The sequence below is a fragment of the Typopeltis vanoorti genome, chromosome 20, assembly GCF_054136105.1.
Source record: "Typopeltis vanoorti isolate ZY-2024b chromosome 20, IOZ_Tvanoo_1.0, whole genome shotgun sequence".
Classification (NCBI taxonomy): Eukaryota; Metazoa; Arthropoda; class Arachnida; order Uropygi; family Thelyphonidae; genus Typopeltis; species Typopeltis vanoorti.
The window spans coordinates 31,918,267-31,945,165 of record NC_143568.1 but is presented as its reverse complement, the minus strand read 5'-3'; the positions used below and the strand labels follow the sequence as shown (position 1 = coordinate 31,945,165).

The 26,899-nt window shown below is 35.9% G+C and overlaps 1 protein-coding gene across 1 annotated transcript in view; it reads right to left on the bottom strand.

The window, feature by feature from the left end:
• Positions 1-1,158: 1,158 nt before the first annotated feature.
• Positions 1,159-26,899, bottom strand: part of Vps28 (vacuolar protein sorting 28) — a 114,388-nt gene continuing 88,647 nt past the window's right edge. Inside the window, exons 7-8 of the mRNA XM_090410731.1 lie at positions 19,441-19,532; positions 1,159-1,661 (exon numbers count right to left, since the gene is read on the bottom strand). Coding sequence (XP_090266857.1) covers positions 1,541-1,661; positions 19,441-19,532 — 213 coding nt within the window. The 3' untranslated portion in view covers positions 1,159-1,540. The remainder of the gene's footprint in view (positions 1,662-19,440; positions 19,533-26,899) is intronic.

Here is a 26,899-nt window from a genome sequence, read left to right as displayed (position 1 = left end):
TTTTAGTGAAGATGGTAAATTATATATGGAAATAGACAACAGAATCAATTTATATGGAATAAGAGAGAAATTAGTCAAAACACTAAATTAGCTGTATACAAGACAGTGTTCAAACCAATTTTAACTTATGGATCTGAGTCAGAAGTAAAACACTTGACCAAAGACTAGAGACCACAGATATGAGAGTCCTGAGAAAGATTAGGGGCGTGAACAGATGGTATCAATGGCAATATCATATTAAAAACGAGGATATTAGGAAAGAACCTGACATTGTCAGCATCCATAAAAAGCATTAGCAGAGCTAATCTCAGGTGATATGGTCACTTAAACAGAATGGACGAGGAAAGATTAGCCAAACAAGTGTTCTCTGCCAGGTTGGCAGGAAAAAGACCAAGATATAGGTGGACTGATACGGTACAAAGTGCCTTAGAAGATAGATATAAAAACGTAAGATCTGACAATGTTGTAGCTTTGACATGTAACAGATTGATTTGGCAGAAAATTGTAGGTAGTAAGTTAGTAATGATGTAAATTTTCATGTAGTACTATCATATCCTGTACATCCTTTGAGGATAAATATCAGGAATTTGATGATGATTTATATATAAAAAAAATTAATAAATATGCTCATTATTTAGATGCACACTGCACTTAACTGTTAAATGACTGAATCTTGAGCACAGTTCTGGAATGGATTTCCTTCAGATTGCTATCTGACTGGCAAAGTAAGCCAGATATTAATAAGTTGATGTAATTACCATCTAAAATAATGTATTCTAATACCAAGTAAACATTGAGTCTTTTGTTTAATTTAGAAATAATACATACATTCATCATTGCCACTGATTCCAAAAATGATCACTCTGACTATTAATGACTTCTATGTGGCACAATCCAGATATCATGTTTAACACTTTCCACTGTATCTGCATTACGTTGTCCAAGTGAAGTCCTATCAGGATCTTGTAAAATGGCAAAATGATTTCGTTATCCTTACATGTCAATGTTCATTTCAGCATTGCAGTTATTTTTGAGGTTGTATTTACAATCTTTGATATATGGCTACTAAACTTCAACTATATATGTGCTGGGTAGTTAGTCTAATATACTAGATTACATTGAAACGGTTAAAGAGGATTAATGAATCCATACAAAAAATTTGAACAAAAATCATATAAGACATTTATTTGCCTAATTTTCACTGGTATAAAATTTTCTATTAAGAGTACAATTCTGTTTTGATAATCCACTTTTAAAAATAGAAGATTCATGACTGATTAATGAACAGCTGTTTGGAAAGGTTGTCAACATTTCTGCATCATGTAAGACATGAAGTGGTTTTAAAGCAAAAAATTTAAAGGGAGGAAAACAAAAACACTGGCTATTAGTTCTTTAAATGGCAAATAGTTGTTACATACAGATCACTGCAAACACTTAGAATGTTTATTTATAAATATATTTTTAAAAGTTGAAATTATGTACATGCTAGTGTATGATTGAGCATGTTTAATTATAGTTAGCATATCAATGCTATCTTTCTTCAAGCTTCATGGAGTAGCCTGTTAAAAGCATTATATGAAGACTCCAAGTCAAAGATTAGTTGTCGTACTTGACTTTCAGTGAGTTCATCAGAGGCAGCCATGGCAGACATTGTTTGTAACCTAGAACAAAAATAAATAAATGAATATCATGTGGCTATTAGATAGTTCAACATTATCTAAGTGAAAAGCAGATTAGATGGTACACAATTTTTCATCATCAAATAGTATTTTATATACACCTTATACAAATGTAAACAAAGTTGCTTAAGGGTCAAAGCCAAATAACTGGGAAGAGACCACCACATTCACCTTTAAGGAATGCAGAGAATTGACTGTGGACTTCTGACCTAATGTCCAATCCTCACTTCAGGTGGTGCACCCCCACATTCTTCAATAACTGAGTCCACTGGATACTGAAAGAACAAGGATCTGGCAATCTGGAACTTAGCTGACCAAATTGCATTCTGTATTAGCTTAAACCAGATGAGATTACATGATGGGTGGGGCATTACCCAGTTAAACAGGATCCCCCTGCTGTTTTGTCAGGAAAGCAGTGAAAAGTCGGCACTGGAACAGACTTGAGTTCAACATCTATAAGAACTGACATCAATATAAGGAATTTTAATGGAAAGGAAATTGAGCTTGCAAAATAACTGGAAAAGTACCATGTGGACATAATTGGCATCACTGAAACAAAAGACAAAAACGTGAAATCTTACTAAATAGTAACTATAGTATGTTATATTCGAGCAATAATGTTCAAGGAAAGGAAGGAATAGCATTCAACACCAAACATGATAAACTTCTTGATGTGAAGGTAATGAGTGATGTGGGCACACTTCAAAATGGGGAAACGGACAATGACACTAATTTGTGCCTATGGTCCCACGAAAGGTCCACAAGTATAATGACTTCACTACAGAGGTAGTATGGCAAATTAAAAAAAAATGATATGAATGATAATCAACCTACGAGGGTTGTCTGAAAAGTTTTGGTAAATTTCCAATAGACAGTGCAACAATTCGTTCATTCATACCCGTGTTGGCATATATCATCTTTTTCATGATCCCCTGGCAAAATTTTAGCCACATGCGATGCATAGTTCTCATTTGGCAAACATTTAAAATGACCGTGTTCGCATTTTTCATAAAAATGGAGAAAAACGAATTTTGTGCAGTGATAAAACACTTTTATTTGAAGAAGTGGATGGCCGCTCACATCAAAGCCGAGTTAGATACAGTTCATGGAGACTCTGCACCAGCATTAAAGACTATTTATTTTTGGATAAATGAGTTTAAACGTGGTCGTAAGTCTATTGAAGATGAAGTGCACTCTGGACGCTCGACTGAGGTCACTACGAAGGAAATGATTGACAAAATCCATGGTATCGCTATGGAAGACTGCCGAGTGAAAGTGCGCAAGATTGCTGAGGTTGTAGGCATCTCAACTGCACGGGTATAAAATAATATCCTGGACGAAAAATTGCACATGAAAAAGCTGTGTGCACAATGGGTGCCACGATTGTTGACTGATCAAAAATGCATGCAAAAAGACATTTTCAACGCAGTGTTTGGTGATGTTTAATCGCAATCTGCAGGACTTTTCTTGCGTTGATTCATAACTGTATACGAAATTTGGATCCATCACTACACATCTGAGTCAAAACAGTGAAAGAGCACCGAAAACAGCGAAGTCCGTTTTGTCAGCTGGGAAGGTGATAGCGACTGTTTTTTGAGATTCCCAAGGAATTATCATGATAGACTATTTGGAAAAGGGTAAGACAATAACAGGAGTCTATTATTCATCACTGTTGGACCATTTAAAAGAACTGAAGAAAAAACGGCCAAGATTGGCACACAAAAAAGTGCTCTTTCAACAAGACAATACACTGTCCCACACATTGAGGTTCGAATTGGTTCCACATCCATCTTATTCTCCAGACTTAGCCCTGTGTGACTTCTTGTTCCCAAACTTCAAAATTTGGCTCAGTGGGCAAAAATTTGCTTCGAACGAGGCTGTCAATGAATATTTTTACAATTTGATATATCCTACTTTTTAGATGGGATGAAAAAATTGGAAACTCACTGGACCAAATGTGTAGACCTCGATGAAGACTATGTTGAGAAATAAAAGTGATTTTTTTCCAAAAAAAAGTGTTTAACTTATTTTTTTTTACCAATCTTCTCAAACAATCCTCTTACTATACATTCAGGTTAAACTCAAAGTAGGTATATATCATTAGTAACAATATTGATTCATTTCAAAGTTTCTGGAACTAAAACTAATCAAAATGAATAATTTATTAACTAAATTGAGGTGCTGACAATGAAAAGGGTGTAAGTGCCAAAATCCAAATTTTACAGGAGAAGCAAAAAACTGAATGATCACCTATATAAAGTTGTATCCGGCGTGCTCTGTTGACGTGAATTAGAATGAATGGGCTAGGGAACTTGTCTCCTTTTTTATACTATTGGTGTTGGAACATACATCTCTTTCAGTGAGAAAACTTTTTGTAAATTTTGGCACTTACACCCTTTTCATTGTCAATGCCTCAATTAATTATTCACAAAATATTTCATCAGCTCAAGCTAACCATTATCAAAGGCACTTTAACAATGCACACTCAGCAAAGACTGAGCACAAGAGCAAAATTGGTGCTCTTAGTCATCATCATCACGAACCATGGGCTCACTGCCCGTTGATGTCTGATGCCTGTTTCACTATCTTCCACCTTTCTTTGTCCAGTGCACAGTGTCGCAGTTTTTGTACACCCATTCCACACCAGTCTTTTATATCGTCTATCCATTCTCTGTATGGTCTACCTCTTCTGTTTAAACCATCCAAAATACTAAACATAAATGTCTTTATCTTCCGGTCCTCACTCATTCTATGGATGTGTCCAAATAATTGCAGCTTCTGTTTTATAATCTTCTGCATTAGATTCTGTTTTGGTTGTATCTTCTGATAGAGCTCTTCATTGGTGATTTTCTGTATCCATCCTATCCTTAGAATCTTCCTATAACAAATTCTTTCAAATGCCAAAATTCTTTTTCTTGATTCCTTATTTATTACCCATGTTTCAGATCCGTACAGTATACCACTGAAGATGCATGTTTCCAATACTCTTAGTTTTGTTTGCAGACTTTACTTTTCCAGATGTTATCCATGGCCTTCAGATTTGTTCTTCCCTTTGCAATCCTGATCTTTATTTCTTTTTTACAGTCCAAGTCATATGTCAGTTTACTTTCCAAATATGTGAATTGTTCTACATTTTCTATATCAGTTCCATCCACTTGCATCTTTTGTTTCATGTTCTTCTCACCAAGTACCATTGTCTTTGTTTTTTCAAAGTTCATAATAAGTCCAAATCTCTTCCCTTCCTCATTTAACAGTTTCAGTGTTTTTGTAGTTCTCTTTCGTCTTCTTCAATAATAACAATGTCATCTGCAAATCTCAGATTGTTAATTCTCATTCCGTGTACAGATATTCCTTTGGCATCTTTTCATTTTATCAATTGCTCTTTCTAAATGTGCGATGAAAATGCTAGGGGATATTGGATCCCCCTGTCTAGTACCTCTGCTTGTTTTAAACCATTTCCCCAAATCCTCACCTATTCTAACTGCTGCAACTGCATTCTGCAAAAAACTAATAGCTATATCTTTTAATATAGCTATTAGTTTTTTTATCAATTCCATAGGATTCCAGAACTGCTAATGTCACTTTCTGGTCAATACTGTCAAATGCTTTCTGAAAATCAACAAAGCAAGTATATATGTTTTTTTTTTCTCCTAGCTTTCTCTGCTATTAACTTCATTGTCAAAATCTGTTGAATTGTAGTTCTATCCTTCCTAAATCCTGCTTGCTCGTCTGCAAGGTATGCTTCCAATTGTGTTCTCAATCTTTCTATCAATATGATCATTATCACTTTACCAAGGTGACTTATCAAGGCAATTGTTCTATAATTTTTACATTCTAGCTTATTTCCTTTCTTGTATAATGTTACTCATTGATTTCACCAACTCCTCTGGCATTTTCCCTTCTTTCTATACCATATTACATAGTTGGTGCATTTCTGTAACCATACTTTCACCACCATATTTCTCGAATAATGTTATCGTTACCAGGACTCTTGTTGTGTTTTAGCAGTCCTATTGCTTTTTCTACCTCCCCTCTTAAAATGTCCATATCATGCTCATTACTTTGGTGGTGATATCTGCTTCAATTCTTCAGTCAGTTTCCCAACGCTATCTGAATCTAGTTCTTCTTCATATAACTCACTACAGTATCTTGTCCACCGCTGTACAATTTTTTCTTTATTCATCAATACTTTGTCTTTTTCATCTTTAATTGTGGTCTGTTTTGGTTGCCACTTTCTATTAATGGTTCTGATCATTTTGTATATCTCCCTTGTTTTATGCTTTCCATAGTACTGTTCTATATTGTTGCATTGGGCTTCTAACCATTTCATCTTATCCATTCTGACTGCTTTTTTCACCTCATTACACTTTCTTCTATATTGCTCTTCTATTTGTTCTGATATATCCCTTCTTATCTTCAACATTCTTTTCTCCTGTACTAACTGCAGTGTTTCTTGTGTAATCCATTTGTTCTTGATCTTATCTTCTTCTGGTACTGTTTCTTCAACTGCATCTTCTATCACCTTCATTACTCTTTTTACTCTTAAATTCGAGTTTTTTTCTTTCTCCACACTTTTAAGTTTCTCTTCTTAACACTGTTCTGTACCTTTTTCCTATTTCTGCTTCACTTATTTGTGCTGTATCTCTTCTATTCTGATGGTGGGGTTTATATTTCTTTTTTAATTTCAACTTGATGTTTGCAATCACTAAAACTATGGTCTGAGTCTATATCCACTCCTTGAAAAGTTCGATATCGCTGTACTGATGTTATCCATCTTCTTTTAATCATATCAATCATGTTTTTGGTTTTCCCATCATTTGATCGCCACGTTCATTTTCTACACTCCTTTTGTTGGAATCTTGTGTTACAGATCATCATCTCGTGGTCCACAGCAAATTCTAACAATTTTTCACCTTGTTCATTTCTTTCTCCCAAACCATATTTTCCCATGACTCTTTTCCAACTTTGGCATTTCAATCTCCTTCAATAATTAGCACATCTTGCTTTGGTATTGTTTCTATTGTCTCTGTCAGATCTTTGTAGAATAAGCCAATATCCTCATCTGTGCTGTCAGATGTGGGTGCATGTATCTGGACTATTGATATGTTGAATGGCTTTGCCTGAAATCTTGCCACTATGATTCGTTCATTAACTGGTTTGTAGCCTAACAGTGCCTCTTGAGCTCTTTTGCTAAGAAGGAAGCCAACTTCTGCTTCGTGCATGGTGTCATGTCCTGACCATATTACTTCGCATCCATTGATCTCTCCAGATGATGTCCATCTCATCTCTGCCAATCCTAGTATATCCCACCGATATCTCTTCATTTCCTCACGAAGTAGTTCTAATTTTCCTGACATCCAGAGTGTCCGCACATTCCACGTTCCTACTGATAACAGTTCTGTTAGTTTCTGTTTCCTTTCAGTATCCCACTTTTCGATCCAACCCCAATCGCTCGATTGGTATCACAGGCCTTGTTTATCCGGGCAACGCCTGAGCCGGCATGTTGTAGCTGTTGATTGTATAGGCATCAGATAACAATCATGTTATCTGATGCCTTTACAGTCAGAGAATCGACACTCATCTGACCGACCCTCCTCCTCTATCCAGGCTTGGGACTGGCATGAGATCCCTAAGCTCTTAGTGATGATCTTTAATTATTGTTGACAGGAAGATAAGGCAATGTACCAAATTTTTAGCAGCACCACACACCAAAGTATTGTTAATTATATTCTGCAGAACTTGAGCTGCTTCCAATCTTTGTGATTTAAATTGTTTTTTTTTTTTGATGGTCCATCCTGTCTGTCCAAAATAAAGTTTCTAATTACTCATTCTAATTATCAATGGAACCAAAAAAAATGTATTTTTACTATGAACTGTTAAAAATATTTATTTACTTCAGATTCAATAATAGGGTATAAATAGTAAATTTGGAAATAATAAAGAAAGCTTTGAAGATGCAACTTTTCTTTTTAATGATAAAGAATATTTTTTCACGGATCAGAGTACAATGAAAATCTTATTATGGAAAAAAGTTTGGCTTGAGCTCAACTAAGTTATGTAAAGCTTTAGGAGGAAGGCATAATTGAAGGTAATATAAAAATATAATGTAAATGATTTTTTCTCTTATTTTTCACAATGCAAAGAACGCTTACATTTTTTTAAAATTCAATTTATGCTCAAAATCTACACAGTTACCAGTAGTCTACAAATGAATTTTTTAGCATTTCTTTTTAAAAAAATAAGTGTACATTAAGAGATCAATGAATATGAATTACTGTTCAATGATCAGAGTTTATTAGAGTGAATTTGAGTCTAGCTTACAGAATCTGATTGAGAGTATAACAAATGAACATGAGCAAGTAACTAACACCTAATAAAAACTGAGAGATCAAGAAGCAGAAAGATAAGTATTGCTTGTGAAATATGCAGCTGTTACACTATTACCATGATGAATTCATGACAGCTTTTATGAAGTTCATGCCACCTTTTCAGTATTTAATTCCCATTATTAAACTCACAATTACCATCAAAAAGTTCATGCTAAAGCTACACAGCATTCTGTTATCAAGAAAATAATTATTTTTATCACATGACACCCTACTATAACAAACTGCTTCTGTGAACCATACAAGTTTGTTATAATGAGAATTCACTGGGTAACTATCTGCAGACAGATCATGAATTTATTTTTTTTATAGTGAATATTAGCAATTTTAGTAATAAGTTTTGGTTTATCTTACTTATTTTAGAGTGTAATGTTGAGCACATGTGTTTATGAAATTTAATATGGGATATCATATTAAATTTCAAAGTGTTTTTATACATGGCACTAATGCATACAAGGAAAATGGCACAAGGCGAATGGGTTGTGGTACAAAAAGTGAGAATGGAGAGAGAGAATTCTGTGTGCCAGTACAAGAAATGCGAATCATGTGGAAAGCAGAAAAATGAAGTGATAAATATTAATGATGTAAGGAAAGATAGCAAAAGTGTTCTAGTGAATGATAGTGGGCAGAATGAGAGCATGAAAGAAGTGGCCGAAAGTAATGTGGGTGATAAAGTGACACAGTAAGGAGTGAAATAGTGCGCTTATGTTGTCTTTCACAAGACAAAATGGGAGCTAGAGTGACTGGAGAAACGAGGTACAGCAGGTGCGAGAATGAAAGAAAAAGTGATGCAAAAATCAAGAATGTTAGTTTGCAGAAGGGAGAAGTGAAGGAGATGATTGTTATGGTAGGAACAAATGATTTGAAATGAGAAAAATATGCAATGAGAGAAGATATGAAAGAGATGTTGAAAGAAGAGTAAGGAAGTAAAAATTGAGTCTGCTGCCTCAGTATAATAGGACAGAGTTGAGAAGGGCCATGATTGCTAATGAGCATATTGTGCAGGAGGAATGGCATCCAGTTCATTGATATACGAAGTGAATTTGATGGACAAAAAGACTTATGTGCCTGACTGACTGCATTTAAGTGTTGCTTTTATTGAGAGTTTGGAAGTGTAATATCTGGAGTATACACATAAATACAGAGACGAGCTAAATTACATTTCACATAGTATGCTGAAGAGACAATGATTTGATCAACGGTTATTCTACTGGCTGACCTCTAGTGAAATTAAAATAAAATTACAATAAATGAATGAAATAAAATAAATTAACTATATCCAAGTTATATTCTATTTAAGACAACATCAGAGAAACATTCTTTCATATAGATAGTTTTGTTACAGTGAAAATAATGTTCTAATTTAACATGACAGTTGTTATATTAGATTTAGAATTCTGGATTACCTATGTTTCTATCTCTTAGGGAGAAATAACAGTGGGTAGAATATGTGCCTTCCATATGTTTGGGATTTTTAGACCATCATTATTGTTAAGATTAGGATGATTGATAAGAATCTCACCGGCCTCCTTAAATTTGCGTTCATACCATGTTTTTGGTGTGATGTAAACAACATGTGCTTTTCAAGTCAATTCTATATAAAATGTTCAGGGCATGATCAGAAAGACCAGCTTGACCATAGTTATTATATTTAATGTGCTGTTTATGTTCCTTTTTTCTGATAGGAATTGTGCATCCTGTTTCCCTTATATAGGGCAAATTACAGGTGCAATGAATATGGTATACCCCAGGGTGGGCCAGTGGGGGGGTGGATCCTTGGATGTATTGAGTAGGTTCTTTAATTTTGCAGGAGATTTAAAGGTGGCTTTAAGGTTGTATTTTTGTGGTATTCTGTTTATTTTGTCTGATATCCCTTTAATGTATGGAATGGTTAGTTTTATTACAATCTTCTTTATTTTTGTTTTTAAGTGAGGTCTTGTATACAGAATTTTGTCAATAGTATTTTGGCTGTAACCATTTTTAGGAAGGTATTGATAACTTTTAATTTATCTTTAAGTGCTTGTTCATTGGAGCAAATCTTCAAAGCCTTGTTTTTAAGTGTATTAACGACCCCTAGGTAGGAGTTTTTGGTACATATTGGCCAGTATGTGTCGGGTTTCCATTTCTAGATACGCTTGTCACACATCTTCCTTCTGGCAGTCTTTCCTTCACTGCCAGAAGGAAGACGTGTGACAAGCGTATATCTAGAAATGGAAGTGTGTTCTGCTTTTCAATCTCGATTGTGACTTGTATGTGTTTACGTTGTTTGTTTAGGTGACTGAGGAAAGTGTCTGGCAACCATGGGGTCAAATAGCAAAAACATCGTCAACATATCTAAGTGCACATTACTCAAAATGTTCCATGTAAAAGTTAGCAATGGGGGGGGGAGATAATGGTGAGTCCATTGCTATGATTTTTTTTTGTAAGTTGAAAATGTTTTGCCCCACAAAATAACCAGAGCATAGTACATGCGCACAGCACTCTTTGCATTAGAGGGATAGGACAGGAGTTGGGATATTGCTGATGATAGCTGAAGAAACAAAATCAGAAGTTAAAAGAGGATTTTAGGTCTGGGGGGGGATGGTTCATTTGAAGCTCTCTAGTGTGAGAGGCCAATCAGACAATATATATTGTAGGTTGCCGCTAAAGGCTGAGGGTCCACAGGAAAATGTAAATGCCATGTATAAGCAGAACAATTATTAGAGGAGACTAACTATGGGGACACAGACTGGAGGGAGGAAAGGGGGTATTGGCAAGATGGAAGAAATGAGGTATAATAATTACCTGAAATAACATGTTATAGAGGGGGGGGACCAGGGGTTGGAGAGTGCTGGATTTGGTAATAGCATCAGAAGATGCATCCATAACCAAGATAGACACTCTGCCTCCAGTTGGGGAGAGTGACCATGCACTCTTGTTTTGGGAAACTGTCAAACATCTGGAATTTTCTGTCAAGAAAAGGCTTATGTTGAACTTGAAAGTTGGTAATTATGACAGACATAGGAGGCAGGAATCTTGGAACAGTACCATGGCTTGAGAAGCTACAAGGAAAGAATGTCAGTAGTGCAAACAACATAGGATTAAGTGGATGAGGAGAGATATAAAGCAAGAGTCAAGGAGATTAAAGAAGAAAGACTAGGCTGAGCATCACAGGCATCTGTTCTGTAACCAATGTTTGATTTGAAGCTTATAGGATGAATATAAAGTGTAGTACAGAACCCTGAGGTTCTGTACTAGGGCTACTACACTTTAATTTGTATATAAATGATATAGGGAAAGATTTAAGGGGAGATATTCAGTTGTTTGCTGATGATGCAAAACTGGAGAGAGCAATAGTGGATAAAGGTGATGTAGTTATCCTGCAGGATGATTTAAACAAATTGGCATTGTGGGCAAAGGAAAATGATTGTCATGTTGCAAAATGTAAGGTTATGCACTTCGGGTTGAAAAGGTAGTATATGGTGTATCATATTGATGGTACTGAATTGCAGGAAATTGTCTATCAGAGGGCATACTGCAAAAGTTGGTAAAATAGCTGTTTTTCAACATCCAAATAAAGGATTACTTGGATGTTGAAAAGCATGCTAACAAGTCAAGTTATCATTCCCCTTTATACAGTATAATTCGGTCACATCTTAACTACTGTGCACAGATTTGGTCACCAGGAGGTGATAGAGAAAATTCAGAGACAAGTGACTAAACTGGTGACAGGTCTGTGGAATGCTCCCTATAAGGATATGTTGTAGGTGTATGGGTTACAAAGTTTAATTAATAGGCAGACAAGAGGGGACATGATAGAAAGTATTAAGATATTAAAGGGATTTTATAAAATTGATGCAAAGAAAATTTTACAATATATGACAAATAGTCAGAGAACCAGCAGTCATCTGTGGAAGTTGTGTAAGAGTGTGTAGACTAGATTTTTTTACACGGAGAGTGGAATGGATTGCCGGAATGAGTTTAAGGAGAGGCATGATAGGTTTTGTGTATATAATAGTTAGTTTGGATCTCCCATGATGAGTCTTTGGATTCCATGGAGATACTCTATAATAAACTAAACAATTAAAATGAAAATTAATATAATTTTAGACTGAAAAGTAACAAAATTGAAAAAACATAACACCGAGGTTTTGGACACATCTCATCATCAAATTCCTGACATGTACCCTCAAGGGGTGTACAGGATATGATAGTACTACATGAAAAATTTACATCATTACTAACTTCCTATCTACAATTTTCCTCCAAATCACTCTGTTACTTGTCAAGACTCCAACATTATCAGATCTTATATTTCTATCATCTAAGGCACTTTGTACCGTATCAATCCACCTATATCTTGGTCTTCCTCTGGGTCGTTTTCCTGCCAACCTGGCAGAGAACACTTGTTTTGCTAATCTTTCCTCACCCATTCTGTTTAAGTGACCATACCACCTGAGATTAGCTCTGCTAACACATTCCTAGATGCCGACAATGTCAAGTTCTTTCCTAATATCCTCATTTTTAATATGATATTGTCATTGATGCCATCTGTTCACGTGTCTAATCTTTCTCAGGACTCTCATATCTGCGGTCTCTAGTCTTTGGTCAAGTGTTTTACTTCTGACCCAGCTCTCAGATCCATAAGTTAAAACTGGTTTGAACACTGTCTTGTATACAGCTAATTTAGTGTTCCAACTAATTTCTCTCTTATTCCATATGAATTTATTCAATTGATTTCCTACCATACCAGCTTTGTTGATTCTGTTGTCTATTTCCATATTTAATTTACCATCTTCACTAAAAATCGTGCCTAATAGCTGAAATGTTTTACTTGTTCCACAGGTTCACTACTCACAACAATTCTACCTATTTTCATTGTCTTTGTCTTTTTAATGCTGACTTTCATACCATATCTATTACAACAGTTATTCAATTTAGTCAGAGAATTTTGCAGACTTGTAGCGGAGTTATTTAGAAGTATAACATTGTCCGCATAAAGCAAAGAGCTGACACTAACATCTCCAATTTTGATATGTTTAATACCACTTTCCTTCATAATGTGATCCATATAGATAATGAATAACAGGGGGGATAATGTACATCCTTGTCTCACTCACACCAGATTTAACATTAAACCATCTTCCTGTACTTCCTTCAATTCTAACTGCTGACTAAGTATTGCTTGATATTATGCCCCATTGACACCATATAACTGTAGCGTATCGAATAGCTTCTCTCTTGGCACCTTGTCATATGCCTTTTCCAGATCTTTGTTATATTCCCATACTTTCTCAACTATTTGTCGTAAATTGAAGATCTGATCCTGACAGCCTCTAGTTGGCCTGAATCCAGCTTGTTCTTCACCAGGCTTTTCTTCCCCAATTCTTCTCAACCGTTTCTCAAGTATACTTACATAGATCATGCCAGGAACACTCAGTAGGGAAATACCTCTGTAATTCTCACATTCAGTTTTATTTCCCTTTTTATATATGGGTACTATTAGAGCTCTACTCCAATCATCGGGAATTCCTCCCTCTGTCCAGGCTTTCTGAACTATGCAGTGCAGCCGCTGCAAGACTTTTATACCACCACATTCCAGCATTTCTGGTCGAATATCATCTACTCCTGCTGCCTTTCCACATTTCAAGCCTTTGGGCTTTTTCTACTTCTAGTATGGATATGTATTCCTGACTGTATGCCTGTTGGGCGTTTTTTACCAATGTGCTATCACTGCTTGTTTCATGTAGCAATTTTTCGAAGTAATTACTCCATACTTGAAGGATATCTTTTTCTCATGTTTTCATGTCGGCTTTATCATCTTTAACTCCTTTTACAGCACTCTTTCCTCCATTTCTTCAACAACCTCCAGAATATCTTACTACCTTCTTGATATTTATTTTCTATGTTCCTGCCAGAGTCCTCCCATGACTTTTGTTTAGCTAGTTTTACACAGTGTTTAGCTTTCTTACATTTGTCTCTGTATTCTCTAAGAGCAAAAGCTGACTTATTTGCCAGGAACTTTTCATATGCTTTCTTATTTTCCTTCACTGCTTCTTTAACTTCCTGTGTCCACCATGGAGTTCTGATTTTTCTATCCTTGCAGACAACCTCACCACATGCCTCTCTGGCTGAATCAATCAGGGTTTTCTTTCATGGCTTGCCACTGAATCTCCAAGGTTTGATTCCTGTTCTCAAACTCTTTCATTTTTTTTTCAATAATCTTTGTGTATTTTAGTCTACAGTTCACATCTGAGAGCTGCTCAACTTTTATTCGCTTTAAAACTTTCTTACATGTTATTCTTTTCAATATGAAATTCAATTTTATCCTGCTCAAGACTAAATAGTGATCGCTTCCAATTTCAAATCCTCTGTACACTCTGGTGTCCTGCACCAGGGAGAAAACATCACTATCAACAATAACATAGTCAATGAGACTTTTCTTATTCCTTGCCTCTTCTCTCCATGTGAATTTGTGCACATTTTTATGTTGGAACATGGTGTTAGTAATAACCAGTCCATGTTCTGAGCAGAAATCCAACAGGTATTTGCCATTATTATTAGCTTTGCTCTTTTCTCCAAATTTTCCCAAAATATTTTTGTATGTCTGACAATCATTTCCTACTCTGCTATTTAGATCCCCATCAAGGACCAACTTTTCCTTTTTCATTGTGTCAGTTGCTTTTTCTAAAGCATCAAAAAATTCCTCCACTTCTACCTTAGTAGAACCTTTTGTGGGACCATAGGCACAAATAAGTCTCATTGTCCAATTCCCCATTCTGATATTTGCCCACATCACTCTACTTGAGACTGCCTGGCACTCAAGAAGATTAGCCTCGTATTTTGTGTTGAATACCATATCTACTCCTTCTTTTCCTTGATTGTTATTGCCTGAGTATAACATTTTGTATTTATTGCTCAGAAAGATCTCACCAGTTTTTGTCTTTTTTGTTTCAGTCACCCCTATGATGTCGATCTAGTACTTATCTAATTCTTCAGCTAGCTCCATTTCTTTGCCATTCAGGCTTCTTATGTTGATAGTACCAATCTTTAACTCTGGTGATGTTGAGTTGGGGTGTGCTTTCAGATTTGTTCCAGTAGCTGACTTTTCGCTGTTCGCCCCTGATTCCCTGGCAAAAACAACGGGGGGCCTTGTTTAACCAGGCGACGCCCCAGCCGGCATGAAATTTTGTCATGTTGTACCATCATTTTCTATATTGGTTTAAGCCAATAAGAGTACAATTTGGTCAGTTAAATCCCAAACTGGTAGCCCATCCTTGTTTGTTCAGTATCTAGGTAGATACCGAATAGGGTGCACCACGAGGTGAGTATTGGACATTAGGTCAGAAGCCCTAGTCAGTTCTCCACATTCCTTTAAAGGAATTTGGACACAAAATTGGACACAATCTTAATATTGTAAAGGACAATGTCATATAAAAAGTAAGAGTAGTTGACTTTGTAATCCATAAAAGCATAGGAAGCATCTATAGTATGTAGATATTTCAGATAGAAGAGCAAAGGTTATTCAGATAAAATTTGTGTTAAAGGATGCTTATAAACATGTACAGGACATCTGCCTGAAAAAAATATAAAATAACCAACACTGGAGGCAGTTCTTTAAATATGTAACACAAAGGGAAAAAAATATTTGTCACACTTTCTTTGGAAGAGTTGTCAAAACCAATGAAGGTAATTTTTCCATTTTGTGATGTGACTTACTTCATAGTGTCATAGTGAGTGAAATCATTTTTCATTATACTCAGCAGGTTCTATATTATTTTCCTGTGTTTATATACTGCATTATGCTATGTATATTGTTCAGCATAATACAGACTTCAGTTCTATTATGTTCTAATAGAACATATGTTCTGTTACAGATATGGCATCATTAAACATGATGCCATATCTGTAATTGATTGGAAATCTTATATTCAATGTTTCAAAATTGAATGAATATGTCTGAATAATGGTATTTTCTGAAGGCAGTTCTGATATCAGGATTTGTCAAAAAGGCATGATCTCTCTGCTTAGGTTTTTTTTTTATAATACAAATCACATCCATTAGAGGTTGCAACCCTATAACACATTAATACTGTGGATGGGCTAAGGGTTACATAATCCAGATCTTCTGCTCTAGGGATGAACATGCTACTATTTCAGGCCTCTAATAAACAGGGTGATGGCCTCAATGTAGGACAATGAAATTCATGTGTCACCAAAATACATTAAAACATCCAAGCCTCACAATGAGATTAGGACACAAAGCCTGCTGCCTGGGAAGCAACGATGCTATCTGCTTCACCAACAATGCCAGTAAATGGTCATATATTCCTTGAAGAAACAATGAATGTAAATATCTGAATATGCTGAGAAACTGACTTGGCAATGCCGAACTGCCGTGAGGCATTGTGGGGCTGTGTATTTCACACAAATTCCCTCGGGGGCACCAACAAAGATATTCACTGCTACCTCATTTAAGTCCCTGGAATTACTTTGTATGGGGGGATTCCTCAAGAACTAAATCTTTGCCTGTTAGTCATCACAAGGCATAACAGCCTAGAGAAAGAAATGTGCAACACCATTTGCCACCCACAGTGGACGAAGTGTATCAACCAGTGAATTCTTCACTGGTTCACATCCATGTTATAGTAGATGAACACCACTATAGCGAAATGATGTGCTATAATGGACTATAGAAAAGAACTGGCCTAATGCCCATAGAACCAAGGCTATTTTAAGGCTCATTACTGCAAAAGTACAATTGCAAACTGAATTTCCTCACAAATAATGTCTCAACACAGCTGTCAAGAGTACTCCCGTGGAAAGTACTGCATAAAATTTATCCATGTTTTGTATTAAAACTAGAAAATAAGAGAGCAGAAAACTGTTCCTTTGTTCCATTTCTCACCATTTTCTTTGATTGACCTCAGCTACAGTTTGGCAATAATTGCACACAGATGATAGAATATAAATGACTGGTATCAACACAAAACCACAACATGAAAAAATATAAATGCAAACACATAAAAGAAAGAAGAGAATTACAATAGTATGAAATTATAACAATGAAAATTAACATTTAAATTTAAAAATGTTATACTGCTTAAATGAATGCCATTTATCTGAAATTCTTTATGGCAAACTATACATGTGTGGTCTGTACCATTAAAATCAAAAATAACATGTAAACTTCAGCAGTCAGTTAACTTTATAGGTCACCCTCCAATTACAAAGAAGGAAAGGATATAGTGATGAACAGACAGCTAGCCTGCATTAGTCAGCTTAAGGGGGAATGGAAAACGATGTCATAGCCCACATAAACAAATCACCTTATTAGTTTACAGAGATCTAATATCCATCATAAGATCCTTATTCAATTAGCAAGATGACTTTTTTTTTTCACAAGCTGTGCCAATCCTGCTCTTAGACTGATAAATGCATGTTAGTAATACATCGCTTGTATCCTTATAACTGAAGGTGACTGCTGAGGTTATCATAATCATTAAATTCCTGATATGTACCCTCAGGGGTACAGGATAATTATGATAGTACCAGAAAGGTCTCACCTGTTTTTGTCTTTGTTTCAGCCACACCTGTTATGTTAATTTGGTAGTTATCCAATTCTTCTGCAAGTTCCATTTCTTTTCCATTCATGCTTCTAATGTTGATAATACGAATCTCAAATTCTGCTGATGTTGAGCTGGGATGTGTTCTGGGATTTGTTCCAGTAGTTGACTTTACACTATTCATCTTGGTTTCCTGACAAAAACTATGAGGCCTTGTTTAACTGGGTGTCATGCAGCTGGCATGAAATTCTGTTCATGTCGTACTATCATTTTACATTGTGGTTTTAAGCCAATAAGCATACAATTTGGTTGGCTAAATTCCAAATTGCCAGCCCTCCCTTGTTTGTTCACTATCTGGGTGGATACCTAACAGGGTGCACTATAAGAAGGTGAGAGTTGGATATTAGATCAGAAGCCCCAGTCAATACTCCGAATTTCTTAAAAGGCTATGTGAAAGTCTCTTCTCTTCCAGCTTTGACCCTTAAGCATCCCCCCCCAAGGTTATCTTGGAATAATAAAATATATAAACGGATAAAGAGTGCTTGAATGAATTCTTCCCTCACCTTGCTAATTATTACATGGATTTTTGAATATGCTCTTGACACAGCTCCACTTAAACCTACTATCTGGCTTAGATGTACTGACAACTTATTCTCAAACTGACCTCATGGCCTAGAATAGAATATGCATAAAATTTCTCACCCCCCCTCTAAGCAGTACAGCATTATTAAATCTGCAATAGAGCCATCAATCTCTTATCTTATCTAATCCTCAACCTTATCAACATCTCCTATGTTTGGAGTACATCAGAAGAAATAGCTAGAACTTTGAAAAAGTTTAATCTCTGCCTTCAAGCACCACTTGAATCCAGCAGCTGTCCTTATCTATTCATTCCTTTAAAGACTATTTTCTTTCTCTCTTAGTACCTGGAGGTATAAGGTTCCGGCAAGTTGGCCTACTAAGGACAGACTTGAAGATCAGCCAACATTCACTTGAAAGAACATAGATATTACATCAGTAATCATGCTATAGAGTCAGGTTTATTAGGCCATGGGAAAAGCCAATATATGATGCATTTCACCATTTTTTTTTTTTTTTTTGTGGTTAAATAATCTGTAACTGTTCTTAAAATTCAACCTAATTTAAATAAGTTAAACTTCCCAAAGTAGGGAAACAGTAAGTAATTTTTGTACATCCTGATTACAACGTAGGTTTCTTGCTAGTATCCATAGAGGTGCATCCTACCAAGCTAGGAATCTAGACTTTGAGTAGGCTGTGTGCTTGTTACAATTTAAATGTTATGTATTATTTTATTCATTCCTTGTGCTGCTTTCATTCCATTAAATGCCCAAAATAAGTTCTAACCATCACCTAAGCACACAGTTCCAAAGAAAACGATATTAAATTCAGAATCATACTAAAAATTAGGCATTAAGTAATATCTGAAATATTCAAGCAAGGTATTCTGAGGTGGTGTTATCATTTAAATATGACAAAAAAATGAAGATTAGGCAAGCGTGCGCACACACACACACAAACAAACAAACAAACAACAGATTACATAAAATTGGCTGGAAAGGCCCAGACTGAGATATAAATGGACCTATGCAGATAGGACTATCCCGGAGGATAGGATATGCAAGGGGCAGAATTCACTAGACCTATAGAAATAACAAAATAATAACACTAAAATTGCTGATACAACTTGCTAGATTGTAACTGTAAGCTTTAAACATAAAATGAATATATATATACACATATAAAAACATAAGCAGTCAAGCTTCAAGTATTATTTGTACAAATACAAAACTAATAATTATGGCTCCTTACCACTCATTAACTTTTGTCTTTCCTTCAAAGTCTGCAGGGATTAAACTTAGCCTACTCATTGTTTCAATAAGCTCTCTCAATTCAGGTTGTAACTGCAAAAAGTTAAGACTTTTATATCAAGATACAATTCATCATATTTTTCATGTATATTTTTAAAATAACAGGATTAAACTGTTAACATACCTGTTATCTACCATTCACCAATCCAACTTTTGCAACAGTCTACATTGTTTTATGGCTATAATAAACCAGACTGGAGGTCTGAAGTGGCTTGAAAAAGTTCTTATGTGTAATCTCTAGAGAAGAATTTCTGGATTATATAAAATGATGTAAATGCTGTATTCAAATCAAGTTCTTGCAACAACTTTGATACCTCTAAAAAATCTGCCTTTATTCTCCTGTCTAGTCAGCATCCCAGAAGATCTGCCAAGAATGTATATTTTACTAAAGTGAAAAATTAACTCTGCTATTTCTAGTGCATGTGACATTTTCCTATCATCCACATAGGTTATCATATTCTTCCTTTGTTCTTCTTCCTTTTACTTTCTACATAATGATAAAATTCTCTGAGATTTCCCTTGGCCTGTTCAACTGACCTTTTCACAATGTAATTTTGCTTTTCTTATAATGGCTATTATTCTCCTGGGCTGCTTTTTTTTTTTCTGCTCCTTAGCCTATCATTACCATTCTTCTGATATCAGATCTACAACACTCTTTTTATACAGTTCTTGCCTTAAAGTGTTATTCAGCCATTCAACAATTTTGACTATTTCCCATGCACTGTTGATTTCTCTAATATCATGATGTTCATGCAGGAGATGCTGGCTGGTCTATAATTTGCTGCATAATTTCACACCAACCTGCCTTCTCGGTTTATTATAATCATATGCCTTATAATTCCACATATGCACCTTCTTAGTCACAGCTCTCCTATGCATTGTCACCACCAAAGCCTAAACTGCATGATAATTCTCACCAACTGGAGACATAAACAGTTATTTATCATTTACAGATTTCTCAGTCATTATTATTAGATCCAATATTCTTGTACCATGTGCTGCTTAAGACAATTATCTCTCAGTAATTCTATAAATTATCTTTCCCAGATTAAGCTCACTTTCTCTTCCATTTGCCCATACAAATTCAGTGTGCTCTTCAGATGACCCCAGTCTGGTGAATTGGGTTTAATTCCTGTATAATCATTAGCAATACTTGTCAGCCTTTTTCATCTTGCCTGACCTTCATGAATACACCCAATCTATCACTTCGATTCCTGTAAGGATATCCTTTTCATCTCACTAATGTTCATAACTTTTGGTCTTGCTACATCTATAAATGATAAGCACTCCTTATCTTTATTTCTGACATGTCTAGCATTATTAAATATACATGAAAGTTAAACACAAGACTGGTAAATTAAAACACCCATTCAAACAGGAAGCAGAAGTTGATCCCTCAACTGGAAATCCTGACCACATTTCTATAGTTTTCACTCTTTTTTTTTATAGTCCTGTCATGCTGGGGTCATCCCTAACTTATTATCAATCTCTCTCTCTCTCTGCATCCACTTAATCTATGCTTTCAATGCAACCAGCTACACATCTAGTTTTTCTAACTATTTACATTCACTCTTTCACTAAACAATTTCTCCAATCATGTAACACTAAATCTATTTGAGTATAACCATCCTTTTCTTTCAATCCTTAAAATTACTCCATACATCAATATACCACACACCATTTCTCCTAAACAAATCAAAGCTCTGTCTCTGCTCACTTTTGTCACACATTATCAATACACATTGTTGAATTTTTTTTTTCTGCCTCACTCAACAGCTCTTTCACATTTTCTGTCACCGTATACTCATGTCCCTTGAAAAATCATTTATTCTGATAAACAGAATTATATCAATCCATTAATTCTACTTGCCCATGGGGGGGGGGGATTGAGACAGCTTGCCTGTGCCCCCCCCCCCTTCATCAGTAGTGTCACCCTTGTGGTATATTGCTGGTAACATGAAGCTAATGTCTCAAACCAGGTGTCCAAAGATACCAAGCCTCCTGGACCACTTGCAGCAACCATGATAATTACACCACTCAAAAAAACTGAATGCTAGCTCGATCATTGCCTGGAATAACAAAGATCGCGTTGCTTATTTGGGAGGAGGGCAAGCTTCGAAAAATAAGTTACAGTCCCCTAAACAACACTCTCTCTCAAGATCTGTTCCTTAAACATAGAAGGCTATCTAAATCCAAAGTCAAAGACAAACTAATTGATGTCCTGGCTCTCCAGGAAACTCACGTGCCTGACACAGCTCTCACTAGACTAAAGATCCCAGGCCTAATTCTTGTGTCTTATAACTTACAACTACATCCGGCCTGGTCTCAAGGACATAACCCAATATGTGCCTGAAGCAGAATACTCCATAGGTATTAAAATTCAAAATACTACCATCTACAAACCACCATCACAATCCTGGCCTGACCAGATGGAATGGCCGCCACCTCACCATGCTATCTATGTTGGTCACTTCAACTCTCATCACACCATGTGGGTTATTCCTCTAACAACCAAGATTCCTATAACAACCGTCATAGATCAAATACATTTGATCTATGATGCCAAGCAGGGGCGAGCTTCACTCAGCCAGCAGCATCTGGCTGAGTGAAGAGTGCCAAGCAAGAAGGCACTCTTCACTCAGCCAGATGGAACAGAACCTACAGCCCTAATCTGTGCATAGTCTCTGAAGACCACCCTCTGCCAACTAGAACTATCCTCAACAGATTCCATAACAGTTAGCATTGTCCTACAATAATAGAGACATGCATATCAATCCCAATCATCAGTAGAACACCAATTGCTAGACGAAACCTTTGCAGATCCAACTGGAATTTATTTGAGAAGCAAATTATTACAGCAATACCATCCACCCCTAATTGCTATCCCATATTTATCGAACTAATCAAAACTGCAGCCAAAGCCTCTATTCCTAGAGGCTACAGAAAATAATACATCCCACGCTGGAGTAGGGATACCGAGGAACTTTTAGCCAAATATGAAAAAACTGAAGATCCAACTATTGCCAAGGAGCCCATAGCAACGCTCAACAAAAACAGAAAGGAAAGATGGATCTCAACCAATGAACTTGACTTCCAACAAATCTAGCTGAAAACGCTGGTCACTTCTGAGAAAATTAGGAGGAGGGGGGGGGGAAGAACTATCAACATACAAGCCACCTTATCAAATGGCTAATCATTTACTGAAACCTCCAAGTAAGTCCCAGCTCTACCAGGAAAATAACTGTGCAATCTTCCAAACAGAAAAAATCCGAAGATGGCCTCTAAGCTTCCTGAACTTGTATGCCAAGTTTCTCTGGAAGAGGGTACAGGAAGCCTTAAACCTCACCAAGAATGACAAGGCTGCAGGAGTGGATAGTATCAAGTTTGTAAAACATCTCAGCCAACGAGGTCAAATATGGCTGGCTGCCCTTTTATCAAAAATTATAACAACTGGAAAACTACTAAAACTGTGTTGGGAAGCCAAAATAATTGCTGTGCCCAAACCAGGGAAGGATCCAAATAATATCAAAAATCTACGACCTATCTCCTTGCTTTGCTTCACCTTTAAGCTCGTTGAACGAATTCTCCTTAAAGGAATTTCACCACTCATCAAAAGAGCATTCCCAATTGAACAAGCAGGCTTCCAGAAGAAACTTAAATCCAGAGTCACTTTCATTGACCTAACATCAGCTTATGACACAGTCTGGATCAGGTACCTCCTCCTAAAGTTAAGCGATATTATAAGGTGCAAAACAACTTTCCAAAAGCAAAAGGTTTATAGTTAAAAATTCAGACGTAATTGAAGAAAACTACGCATAACACACTTGTGTCGCGAAGGCTCGTGAATGACTGAAGCTCCTTCTTACTGATCATTATGCCATTACATACTGTGTGATTCCCCCATACATGCCCCTAATTGTGTGTTGCTTCCTTTGCAACACACAATTTAAAATAAAAATTCAGATCCAAAAAAATCCATAAAGTGAGAACTACCTGTAGTTGAGAAATCATGAGAATATAACAAAGATCTGTATTTAAGTTTCGTAGACCTGCAAAAAGCATATGACTAGGTGCCAAGAGAAAAGCTATTCAAAACGCCAAAATTATAGGGTGTCATTGGAGCATTACGTTGAGCAATACTTTGTCTTTGAGTTGTAAGTCTTAAAGTAAGTTGTAAGTTAGAATTGAAGGAAGTACAGGAAAATGGTTTGATGTTAAATCTGGTGTCAGAAAAACATGTACATTATCCTCTCTGTTATTCATTATCTATATGAGTCACATTATGAAGGAAAGCGGTATTAAACCTGATATCAAAATTAGAGATGTTAATCTCAGCTGTTTATGTTAAGCAGATGATGTTTATACTTTTAAATAAATCCAGTACAAGTCTACAAGATTTCCTGACTAAATTGAATAACTATTGTAATAAATTTGGTATGAAAATCAGCAATAACAAGACCAAGACAATGAAAATATCAACTGCATCATGAATGGAGAACCTATGGAACAAGTAAAACATTTCAGCTACTTAGGCACAATTTTTAGTGAAGATGGTAAATATGGAAATAGACAACAGAATCAACAAAGCCAGTATGGTAGGAAGTCAACTGAATAAATTTATATGGAATAAAAAAGAATTAGTCAAAACACTAAATATGCTGAATACAAGACAATGTTCAAACCAATTTTAACTTATGGATCTGAGATCTGAAGGGTTAGAACTAAATTTGTGGTCTCAAAAACTAGAGACCACAAATATGAGAGTCCTGAGAAGGACTAGGGGCATGAACAGATAACATGAATGACAATATCATATTAAAAATGAGGATATTAGGAAAGAACTTGACATTATTAGCATCCAGGAATGTGTTAGCAGAGCTAATATCAGGTGGTATAGTCACTTAAACAGAATGGGAAAGGAAAGATTAGCAAAACAAATGTTTTCTGCCATTGTTGGCAGGAAAAATACCCAGAGAAATAGAAGACAGAAATATATTTGACAATGTTGGAGTCTTGACAGATAACAGATTAATTTGGAGGAAAATTGTTGATAAGAAGTTAGTAATGATTTAAGTTTTTTTTGTAGTATTATGATAATATTATGTACACTCCAACATTATCATTACAATTTGATTGATGATGAAAAATCCATCAAAAACTTCAATTGTGAAAGCTGAAGTAGATGATATTTGACCAGAAATGCTCAAATATGGAGGTATAAAAGTTTTGCAGTAGCTACACTGCATAACTCAGAAGACTTCTCTAATAGTTCCCATCTATAAAAAAAGGGAATAAAGCTGAAGATAAGAATCACAAAGGAATTTCTCTACTGAGTGCTCCCAGTAATATTTATGTAAGCATACTCAAAAAGAGGTTGAGAAATATTGTGGAAGAGAAACTTCGAAAGAAAAATCTGGGTTCAGGCCAAGTACATGTTATCAGGATCAAATTTTCACTTTATGACAAATAACTGAGATCACGGGAATATAACAGGGATCTGTACTTAAGTTTTTAGATCTGGAAAAGGCATATGACAAGGTGCCCAGAGAAAAGCTTTTCAAAACAAATATATGAAGTAAATGGAACATTATACAGAGCAATACATGGTCTATATTTAAGTTTTAATTCAGCAGTTAGAATTGAAGTAAAAGGAGGAAGATGGTTTGATGTAAAATCAAAGGTAAGACAAGAATACGCATTATCTCCACTTTTATTCATCATCTATATGGATGACATTATTAAAGAAAGGTGGCATTAGGCCTAATATTAGAACTGGAGATGTCAAACTTAGCTCTTTGCTTTTTGTAGATGATGCTGTACTCCTAAACACATGTAGTTCTAATCTCTAGGATTCTTTAACTAAATTGAATAAAAGCCAGCAATCATCATCATCAAATTCCTGACATGTACCCTCAAGGGGTGTACAGGATATGATAGTACTACATGAAAAATATATGTCATTACTAACTTCCTATCTACAATTTTCCTCCAAATCAGTCTGTTACCTGTCAAGACTCCAACATTATCAGATCTTATATTTCTATCATCTAAGGCACTTTGTACCGTATCGATCCACCTATATCTTGGTCTTCCTCTGGGTCGTTTTCCTGCCAACCTGGCAGAGAACACTTGTTTTGCTAATCTTTCCTCACCCATTCTGTTTAAGTGACCATACCACCTGAGATTAGCTCTGCTAATGCATTCTTGGATGCCGACAATGTCAAGTTCTTTATCTAATATCCTCGGTTTTAATATGATATTGTCATTGATGCCATCTGTTCACGCCTCTAATCTTTCTCAGGACTCTCATATCTGCGGTCTCTAGTCTTTGGTTAAGTGTTTTACTTCTGACCCAGCTCTCAGATTCATAAGTTAAAACTGGTTTGAACACTGTCATATATACAACTAATTTAGTGTTCGGAAATTTACTTTTCTTCCACAATTCTACTCGCATAGATCTTGCCAGGAACACTCAGTAGGGAAATGCCCCTGTAATTCTCACATTCAGTTTTATTTCCCTTTTTATATATGGGTACTATTAGAGCTCTACTCCAATCATCGGGAATTCGTCCCTCTGTCCAGGCTTTCTGAACTATGCAGTGTAGCTACTATAAGACTTTTATACCACCATACTTCAGCATTTCTGGTCGAATATCATCTACTTCTGCTGCATTTCCACATTTCAAGCCTTTGATGGCTTTTTCTACTTCAAGTATGAATATGTATTCCTGACTGTATGCCTGTTGAGTGTTTTTTACCACTGTGCTATCACTGCTTGCTTCATGTAGCAATTTTTCGAAGTAATTACTCCATACTTCAAGGATATCTTTTTCTCCAGTTTTCATATCACCTTTATCATCTCTAACTCCTTTTACAGCACTCTTTCCTCCATTTCTAAGCTTCTTCAACAACGTCCAGAATATCTTACCATCTTCTTGATATTTATTTTTTATGTTCTTGCCAAAGTCCTCCCATGACTTTTGTTTTGCTAGTTTTACACAGTGTTTCGCTTTCTTACATTTGTCTCTGTATTCTCTAAGAGCAAAAGCTGACTTATTTGCCAGGAACTTTTGATATGCTTTCTTCTTTTCCTTCACTGCCTCTTTAACTTCCTGTGTCCACCATGGAGTTCTGATTTTTCTATCCTTGCAGACTACCTCACCACATGCCTCTCTGGCTGAATCAATCAGGGTTTTCTTCATGGCTTGCCACTGAATCTCCAAGGTTTGGTTCCTATTCTCAAACTCTTTAATTTTTTCTTCAATAATCTTTGTGTATTTTAATCTACAGTTCACATCTGAGAGCTGCTCAACTTTTATTCGCTTTAAAACTTTCTTACATATTATTCTTTTCAATATGAAATTCAATTTTATCCTGCTCAAGACTAAATAGTGATCGCT